Source organism: Heteronotia binoei, chromosome 11 (assembly GCF_032191835.1).
Source record: "Heteronotia binoei isolate CCM8104 ecotype False Entrance Well chromosome 11, APGP_CSIRO_Hbin_v1, whole genome shotgun sequence".
Lineage (NCBI taxonomy): Eukaryota > Metazoa > Chordata > Lepidosauria > Squamata > Gekkonidae > Heteronotia > Heteronotia binoei.
In genome coordinates, this window is record NC_083233.1 from 50,902,958 (window position 1) to 50,913,175 (window position 10,218).

Here is a 10,218-nt window from a genome sequence, read left to right on the forward strand (position 1 = left end):
CCAAGGCTCCCTCTGTCTGGGCTGACCCTACCATATGCATCAGATGGCGAAGACAGAAAGTTTCAGGGAGCATTTGTGTTGGTCTGTCTGCAGTAGAAGAGCAAGACTTGAGTCTAGTAGCACTTTAAAGACTAACAAAATGTCCAGGGTATGAGCTTTCTGACAAAAGGAACTTTGACTCTTGACTGCTTATACCCAGGAAATCTTGTTGGTCTTTAAGGTGCTACTGGACTAAAATCTTACTCAAAGACAGAAAGGCAACCCTGTGAAATAACAGGAGTATAGGGGACAAGAAGAAGAGAAAGATTGACTGTAGTTAGGAAATACCCCAGACCGTCCATTTGGGTTTCAAGGGACTGGTGTGTGGGTAGTGTTCAATTATGAAGAGCACAGGAAAACTCCAGCGGCTATAGCAAAAGTGTGGAAATGCACTGCTTCCTGGTTAGTACTCCCCACCCCCCAAAACCCCTTCCGTAACTCTCTTCTTGGCTGCCAGGCAATTAAAAACAACTAAAACATTCCCCACTTCCAGCTTCTCCCCTTGACTTTCTTGTCTCCTAAGATTGCTTCGTTTCCACCACAGAGTTCCAGAAAGAGTTTCCGCTCTTTGCCCAAGCTTATGTAGCTAATTATCTAGATTGCTTTACTGGCTAAATTACTGTGGCTTCCCCAAAGAGTGCTTCGAACCAAGACAAATGAGTTGGCTTATGTCTGCAGAAGAAGGCTATGCCAGAGCAGAGATCCCCTTGGCATTTGTAGCCTTCATCTGTGTGCCAGGTGGAGCACTGAGCAGACAACCTATGACCCCACCCTTCGCTATGTTGGTAATTTTAAAAACACACGACTTCCTGTTTCTGCTGCTTTTGTTAAAACCAAACAGAAATAATCTTTTGTGTCAGGTACTGGAGAAGGGAAACCTTTGTGTTGGTGACCATTTGCAGGGGCAGGATCAATAGCAGCAGTTTGCCTGGCTTTCTCCAAGGATTTGACCAGCTTTAGTGTCCTAAATGCCAGAGTGGCTATTATTCCCATTGACAGGGGGCATGAGCATTTGCTGTTTTTTAAATGGCTTGGCAGTTCAGCTGCAGAGCCTGGAATAGAATCCTGACTTCAGAGCTGGTAGAGCATAAAGTGGTTGCTTCAGGCAGGCTGGTTTTAGATATCTTTAAGGGTAGCAAAGGATCTGTCCCACAGCACAAGTCCCATCCATTTCAGTGAGGCCTGTGCAAAGGAATTTCCTGGGGAATTGTGCCAGAGGATTAAGTGAGCCTCCTACTCTGAACACGCCTCCAAATTCGCTCTCCCTAGGTGCTTGTCTCACCTATCTGTTCTAGCATCACCATTTACCTGTCAGGCAGTGTCGCTTGGTGTCAATTTCTGTATTTGAATTTGCACATATTTGTATATAAACAAGAGGCCTGTTTGATCCTTGGTTTCCATTTGGGAGGCAGGATGGAGTGGGCATGGCTGAGTGGCAGGGCGCCTGCTTAGCATGCAGAAAGTCCCAGGTTCAACCCCCAGCATCTCCAATTAAAGGGGGCAGGTAGTAGTCAGTGTGAAAGACCTCAGCCTGAGGCCCTGGAGAGCTGCTGCCAGCCTGAGTAGACAATACTGACCTTGATAGACCAATGCTCTGGTTCAGTGTAAGGCAGCTTCAAGTGTTCAGGATATTTCAGACTCAGGGTGACATGTTTGTGTTTGAGTGGTGCACCCCACACCCTTTGGGCTTTGCTCTGCATGTTGCCCATCAGGGTGCAACTTACGTACTGGCTGCCTGTTTTCTGCGAAGCCCTTCCTCAGGAAGATGCATGCTGGCCCCAGGAGGTTGTGCATCACGGCGCAGTTCTGGGCCAGCACCATGAGTGGGCCCTGGTACTCGCAGCCCGACGACCCCTCCTCGCTCGTCTGGACAGCCTTATAGCATGTCTTCTCCTCATGGTGGATCTTCTTGGCCCGATCGGTAGCAAGTAAACAATACAATAGAGGAAGTTACCTCCCTATTCCTACCAGTCTTGCTCCGATTTAAATGAGCAGAGAAGCTAGACTGAGGGTGAAGACAGACGCATTCCTAAAAGCCAGCTGAGTAGGTCCTTCACTCACACCATTAGCCCAGCTTCACAACATGTCTACATATCTTGCCGAGAGGAAATGCTATATGAGCTCTACAGCATGTCTTTTCCCTTGTGTGCTTCAGGCAGGCTGTCTGCCTTTTAAAGCTTAACAGGCTAACTATCACCTTAATATTACAACACTGCTCCAGGGCTGGGGGCAGGGAAGAGAATGATGATGGTGATGTCATGGGTGGCAGCCAGTCGGTACTCATCACCCCTTGGCTCCTCCTCTCCCTGACATGCTGGCAACTTGCAAAACTGTCATCCCCATCCCACCCCCACAATTGTTTCAGGACAGAATAATGTATGTGCAATTATAGGACAGCAAAGGTGCATTCAAACCATTTCTACCACACTTAAAATACACGTCTGTCTTCACCCCAATAAGCCTTGCATCCCTTCTGTCTTTTGATAATGCCCCCAACCCTTCAGTTTGTTATAGCTTTGAGCAGAGTTTACTTTCAACAGGTGATGAAAGCCTAGCCTGCCTGGAGGGTTTTCCCTTTGAAATGATATCAAAAACCCCCTTAGCACTGCACATGTCTCTATAGAATAAGAAAAAAAAGAAGGCAGACAGAAGAGAGAGATTCTCTGATCTTTTCTACCGCTACCCCCTAAACAATGGGGGATTCATGCCTAGGCTGTGAGGCACAGGTGTAGCTCTTTGTGCGTTCAGGAGGAGGCTGATGACAGAATGATCTCTAGGGGCTCCCACTGAATATGAATTGAGTGGCCTGTACATCCAGGCAATTCTGATTCAGCATCGAGCAATTAATAATCACAGTATCTCCCACATTTACAACTATGCTTACTACAGGCAGGGCTGCCTGTGCATGCAAGATCTTATCATGTCAAGGACAGAAATGGGGATGGAATTTGGCTTCCTGAGAATTTTGGCTGCCATTTGCAAAAAAAAGCACCAACTTCCTAGTCCTCATGGCAGTGAAGATAAATTTGAAAACAAAATATGGAATAGGGCTGAAACCTCAGGCCAAAGTAAACATTGAGCAGTTTGAGAATAGTGCTGCCTGCATCTCTGATATATGCCTCCTCCTTCCCTGTAAAATGTTGCAGAAGACATTGCATGACATGACATCAGGATACTCAGAGCTTCCTGGCTGCATCTCACCGAAGCTGCTGTTGGTGGAGTATGGAAACTCCAAACACTGTGATGTCATGGCAGTGCCTTCTTTTACTGGATCTTCTGGAGGGAAAGCAGGCTGGTGGTAGCCACATATTCTTTGTAATGTCTAGTTTGGACCTCTGAAATCGGAGGTGGTAGTGCAAGACTACAGAAGACACAGGTTGAGTTGCAGGCTCTGCCCACTTTGCACATGCACAGTGCCTGATTCAGATCAAGACCATAATGCACACGGAGGAAAGGCTTCTTCACACTGTTCTCTCAATCTGAAACCTATTTGGCCCACTGGGGAACTGTGGATTTCCTCTGCAGGCCAAATAGCACCCCCACACGTATAATTGGGCTGTTTCAGGTTGGATAAATGACGTGGGGGTAAGGCCAAAGCCATGCACACCATGGTCCTGACCTGAATCAGGCACTGAATGTGCAGGAATTGAAGAGAACTGATATTTCGCATCTGTTCATTATGCAGGTGGAGACCCCACATCCGACCGATGTACTCTGTAATACGTCAGTCAGGCACATGACTGAAGGATTGGAGGCTCCAAACTCTGCGGTATTCCTGCTCTTCTTTGTGATGAGCAGAAAGAAAATAATGACGAAGATTCAGAGTTTGAGAATTTGGTTTTTCTTGCTGCAGAATTTTAAAATTCCTTTTAGAAAGTACAGGGGTTTTGCTTTTTTCAATAATCCCAGCTGTACCCGTGGGAGGCAGATGGGAGGTGAGACTTCCGATGCAGGAAAAGCAGAACTTTGGACATTCACACATGGTCTTTCAAAGGGTCTCCAGAAGATCCCATGAGAAACCTTTTACTCCTACAAACAGCCTGCCTCCATCTGCATCACAGTTCCAGCTGTCCTCTCAGGGGCATGAGTCCCAACTGGCAAATCTAAAATGTAGAAGGTGGCTTTTATACTGGCAAAACTGGTACAAATAAAATGACTGCTCACGTAGCCAAATAATATATACTGGCCACTGCTCTTCTCTTCCCACGTGTACAGTATACCTTGTTTGGTCAAATAAAGGACCTTAGGACTGCCTCAGTGCAAGGTGGCATGAACATGGTGATACTACTGCAGGAACAACAACAACAAAAGGCAATGAGCAGCCTCCTGAGAGTCTCAGTGTTAATTTTTAAAAATGAAGGCAAATTTCTAGTCCTTAATGTTATAAAGACAGGTTTGAAATATTGAGGACAAAGCCTGTTAACATTTCATACATGCACGTGGTGTATGAGAAGCATTTTTAGTGATCAACAGGCAAGGTTTTCTTTCAATGCTTCAAATTTAAAAAGTGTAACAAAATCAATGGTGAGAGGGAAGCTGGTAGAGTTTGCTATGAAGTTCATGGCTACCAAAAAGCCCAGTAGGCCTTAGATTGTTTGGTTAATTGCAGTTCCTGACTCCTGGCTGGTAATTCCCCCATAGTCTTAATGTTCACAGCACTAGATTCTATAGGATGCCTTTTTTTCTTTTTTAGTCTGTGCCTTTCAGCACTCAGGGGCTCCAGAATGGAATCCAATAATGGAAGCTCCAGGCCCCACTGGAGAGCCAGCAGTTGGCCTTATATAGAAATGCATGGCAGAGGCTTTGTCAGAAATGCTTCATCCTAACATTCCCATGCAGCTATAAAAAGCCAGCGATGCTCAGGAGGACCTTTGGATTTTACGCAGTAAACATTCACAATCCTGTAATTGCTTTCACGAGAGACAAAAGAACTCCTTGCCAACGGCTCATTTTCCTCAGAGAGCATCTGTCTACTTTGTACAATGTCCTCCAAAAAATGAGCACTGCGGCTGAACACTGCAAGTTTCTTTTGACCCGGACGAGGACACGCACACAGAGGGTGGGATTTTGCATGCGCAACTGTGTTTCTTAGCCGATTGTGTCATAGGTTTGTTTCATGACACACATTGAGCCTGATAGCAGTTGGCTTTTTTTGTGAACACAGTCTCGAGGCAGTATGCAGCAGTTATGATGCTATTGGCTGTATCGGGGCAAGAATAGCATCAAGGCCATGATTGTGGACAAAAGCACACCATGAGGGAAAGAAAGAGCTTAGAATAAAAGGGCCCTCAAGACTACATCTGCCAGCACAGAACTGATGGGGAGAGCCTTCTCCATATACCAGAAAAATATTAAATTACTCTAGAGAGAATGGTTTTTAAGAGAGTTTCAGAGTATTTGAGAGACTTCACCTCCCATATGTTTCTTTCATCCCATGATCTTACTCCAAAGAGCATCAAAACCTGCCAGAGCTATTTAATCAGGAACAATCAACAGACACCTCTTTAAAGTTGTCTTTCATTCTGCCAAATACTGGGACTGGAAAAACTATCTGCCAAGTACTGGGGCTGGAAAACTGCTGAAAAGTCCAATGACTGTCAGCTGCCCAGTCCTTGTTTTGGATAACCATCTCTTCTTCAACTGATTATTAAATTAAATAAATGTGCACATTACCCAAACTTCAGTTCAAATGCCTTTCTGAGATACTGAAGGAAGAGCAAGACAGTTCACATTAACAAAACAAGCTACTGGTCACTGGTAGGAGGAATGTTTTCTCTTTTTTATTCCCTGTGACAGTCAGACATCAGTACCAAAATGGCTTAAAAACCAAGCAAACATCTGCATCAATTAAAATTTGGCCTGATAATCAACTAAAACTTTAATTTGATTAATCTGCCAATTAAATGTTTCAGTTCTATCTGATAGGCATCATTTTAATTCAGCAAATAAGCTGAAAATGCGGAGTTTTGATCATGCGTGGAGCCACTGAAGCCCCAAAGAGGAGCTATTTCTTCGTCTCTGGCCTCTTAATGAACACGTCCAGGCACACCAGAGAAAAAGGCTAGCCAATTAATTTCCTGTCAATGCTAGAAGGGTTATCAAAGGCTGATAAAAGAATCACCATAGAGAAGTGGAGAAGGGGGTACTACCTTTAACATTGTGCTTTTTAAAAAATCAGTCAGTGTGCAGTGCATTATCTGTGAAGGAGAGGAATGAGCCTGTGTTTGGGGAAACCCTAGAGGGGCACTAAAGGATTGCTTGCAATGTTGTGTAAGATCCAACTGATTATGTCACTGCAGACAGGATTTTCGACCTGAAGTGTGGCTGCTTAGCACAGCAAAATGCCTTGAGCCAGTCCTGAGGCAGAGCAGTTTGCTTTCTCTCCACATATGGGGCTGGTGGGGCTTGGCTTTCAAGTAGCGAAGGGTAGTAGCCTCTAAGATTCTCTTATCTGAGCTCAGTGGGTTGATATATTCCTACTAAGCCTGATTCTAAGGCTGGTATAAAATGTAGGAAGGGCAGCCAAGCCTTTTGGTATGTGTTTCCACCTATCCAACTTATCTTGGAGCTGTCGCATTGGGACTGAGGGCACAGTGTGCCCCAATTGTGCATTAAAATACCTTCTATACAGGAGGATGCACTTGAACACCTGTTGCTCTTTGGATCCATCCTTCTGGGGCATATGGCTCTTGTTCTCCTCCTCCTGCTCTTGATCTCAAACAACCCCTCATTTTACTTCCTTACAAAACCAAGGTTGCACAAGTCATCAGATATGAAAAGAAGTAATAGGACTGTATTTACCCTAAGGCCAACTACAGAACTTAAAAGCGCCCAGAGCTCTACTGTCATCATCTTTTGCAGTCCCTGTGTTCTTAATGTGTTTAGAATGCAAATACGATCATTTTAAAAGTCTCTGCTGGGAAGGTTCACTCTTGCTGATCAGCTGTTCTAGAGAGTATTATGCACTGTTTCACCATTGCACGCAAGCTCGCTGCTGAGTGCCCATTCAACAAGGACCTGCATCCAATCTCAGCTCCTTGGCAAAGTGTAGTTGTACAGGACATCTGTTTACTGCATTTGCACTTGACATTTTCAGGAGTATGCTTCAAACAGCTTAGCTATGCCCCTAAAAATGTCATATGTGGCATCTTTACTCTCTCTCTATTGAACCAGCAGCTTGGTTCCATTCTCCAGCAATCAGATGGGTAGCTTGTAAAGTGTGAACTGCTTCTTTCTCTCTCTTACAGCAATGCAAGGGTAGAGTTTCTAACTTGTCCTTGTTAGGACTAGGTCAGAGAAGAGGTCTGCCCTATTTTCTCACATAAGTCACAAGCAGACAAGCCTCATCGCTGCTGTTCTAGCCTCTCTCCCCTGTTTTGAACCTCTGACAGTACTGGGCTCTCTGAAAGGCCAATAAACAACTCCGTCTCTGCCATTGCCTAGTACCACTTTCTCCTTTTATGAGGGCAACAGAGAATTTCCTTCTAGTTTCTTCCTCCTTTTATCTTTTCTCCAAGTGAATTAATCTTGCCAGCTGCCTCATTAACATGTTTTGTCCAGAGTTCTTTCTCAAAATTTGTAGCAGCCCCATTACCAGGCCAGTGCAGCTGTATAAACACAGACACACTCAAGCCACTATTGAGTTTACAAACTATTCTCAGTACATAGGCTAATATATACACACAAAACACCTCTGCTCAGTCACACATGGGTCTTCTGAAATGGATATTCACTGTGCACGCACAAGTGACAAGTCCATTGTCAATTGACAAACACATGTCCATACTGGGGAATGCATCCATGTCTGGTATTACCACATTCACATGTGCACCACCTTATATGCCTGCTTCACAGTTCATATTGGGATCACTACGCACAAACAGGTCAGCATGCTGGCATACATTCACTCCTGTGACCGTGTGCTTGCATTTCAAAGAACACTTGCACTCATCTTCACTCAGTATCCTTCTATGACAAACAAAGGCTGCTGGTCTCTCAGCATGGGCCTGCACCTGACTGTGTTTGAAGGCCTGCTTGCACCTGCCTCAGAAGCAGGTCTCCATTCCCACCATTGTACATCCTGCCTCAGAATTAGCTCTCCTGTGTGTTGGTGCAGTGCTGCTTTTATTGATGAGCTGTATTTTTTGCATTTTGCACAAAAGGTACTTGGTGATCACAAGAAGATACTGGAAGACAATTAAAGTCATCAATCCAGCTAAAACCCATCCAGCCCAGTCATAAAGACTGAGTATCTTGGAGGCTGTAGTAACCGGCTGAATGTTAGCTGCTCAAAATCACATTTTTGGCTCATTAAAGAAAGTTTAACCTGGTGCCAAAAATCAAAAGATGTATTTATTTATTGTGAGATTTTTTCCCCTCATCAAATCATTTTTATGTGGGAGGCTAGAAGATGAAAAGGAATGCATGGAAGATGCTACTCTCTAGTCTGTGCAAGATCTAGGCCTGTTTAAACATTTTAACAGAAAGAGAAAGTTACCGTCCTACAAAGGGATCCAACAGAAACAAATGAAAAGAGCACATGAAGGCTCTGCATGCTGATATGCATCTAGCCGGGATAGTATGGCAGAAGAAACAATCTGCAAATCACACTGCCCAAAGAGAAAATTTACAGGGAGCAGAAGGCAAGAGAGGAAAGAGAAATTGCACCTTATAGCACACAAGAGCATTGCAGCATGATCACCATACTTTACACCTGCCCAAACAGGGATGGCAGATCATGGCACCACTACTCTATAAAAACATGAGAGGAACAAGATGCACAAGCATAGTGCAAGTAGCACAAGCTATTTACTGTAGTAAGTGCTGTTACCATAATAAGGAAACACCAGCACACTACAAATGGTCTTGGTCAAATGTTTCCTTATGAGCCTTCACCTCCACTGAGGCCCAAATGGATATGTTTTCTTGGATCGCCTTTGTAACATACATGCACATATCCCTGCATAAAACCAAGACTGTGCTGACATCCATAGGTAAATAGGTACTTTTGTACAAAATGTGTGCACTTGTATTTTTTTTTTTTTTACAAAAGGAAGCACTGACATCTTCATAATAAACAACAGAGGGCAAAGTCTAACAGGACTTCTATGGGGCACTGAAATGAAAGAGAGCTGCATCATGATGCATTTCATTTCAATGGCGCTCACATGGCAGAACTTCCCAAGGGATTGAGCCCCACATATTGCGAACACATGCACACAACTGCACAGCCCTACACACCGACACAAAATTGTACATGGAAAGAGCCATGTCTGCATGCATGCAGGTCTTAGAGTCCCTGATTTTTTGTTCAGTACAGTGCACCTTTGCAAGGCAACCTTACAGAGAAAAAGACTCACATGGGGAGTTTGGCTGAGGCATCTCTGCCTTCCTCCCACCAATCCCTCCCTGTCTCTTCCCCGGCATCATCACCGATCCCAATAGATGCTGGCTCAAGACATATGCGACGCACGTCCAGGCAAGGAACATACCTTTTTCGAGAGGTTTCTCAGTGGAGACTTCACACAGTTGCCCATAATATGTTGAAGCTGCCTTGCCAGTAGACTCAGTTATAAAGGAAACTGGGTAATTGATTCCATTAAAGGCAGTCTTTAGGAGTAAAGCGAGACACGAGCAGCACTAGTCAAATCCAAATAAGAACTGGCTGCTACTGGTGGGGCTTCCCTCTTCAGACAGCTTTCTCTCTCTCTCTCTGTTTCTCTTTGTTTTGGTTTTTTAAAACTTTATATTCACTTTCTTGAAGAGATGAAACAGGAAGGGGAGGGAGGGGAGAGAAACAGCAAGAGGGAGGGACAGAGAAAGGAAGAGAGAGGACAGAGAAGGAGGTGGGTGTATAATCTACATCAGATTAAAGTTCAGATCCCTCCCACCACTCTCAATATGCAGGGAACTGATTTGACTCTCTGAAGACAGCCAACCCAAAGAAAACGAAGAGCAGAGAGGTACCACAAGAAGTGATTGTTCGTAAGCAGGTCAGGAAATCCTGCTATTTTGGGCTTGATTTGCTCCTGATATAATTTCAGTTCTGAATCTCCTGAAATGTGGAATGTTTTGATTACCAAAGAGGCCAGCTGGATAGAAAGCAATCCACTTAGGAAACGGTTGGAGAATTAGAAAAGGGACCAGGGCTCATTGATCCTGTACTGGAGTCGAGTTCCC

General features: G+C 44.5%; 1 protein-coding gene across 2 annotated transcripts in view; it reads right to left on the reverse strand.

Annotated features, from left to right (window-relative positions):
• Positions 1 to 9,793, reverse strand: part of CABP1 (calcium binding protein 1) — a 28,653-nt gene extending 18,860 nt beyond the window's left edge. Inside the window, exons 1-2 of one of the 2 annotated variants that reach the window (XM_060249687.1) lie at positions 9,531 to 9,793; positions 1,768 to 1,947 (exon numbers count right to left, since the gene is read on the reverse strand). In XM_060249687.1, coding sequence (XP_060105670.1) covers positions 1,768 to 1,947; positions 9,531 to 9,575 — 225 coding nt within the window. In that variant the 5' untranslated portion in view covers positions 9,576 to 9,793. The remainder of the gene's footprint in view (positions 1 to 1,767; positions 1,948 to 9,530) is intronic. The other variant, XM_060249689.1, reaches the window with a different exon arrangement.
• Positions 9,794 to 10,218: the final 425 nt, after the last annotated feature.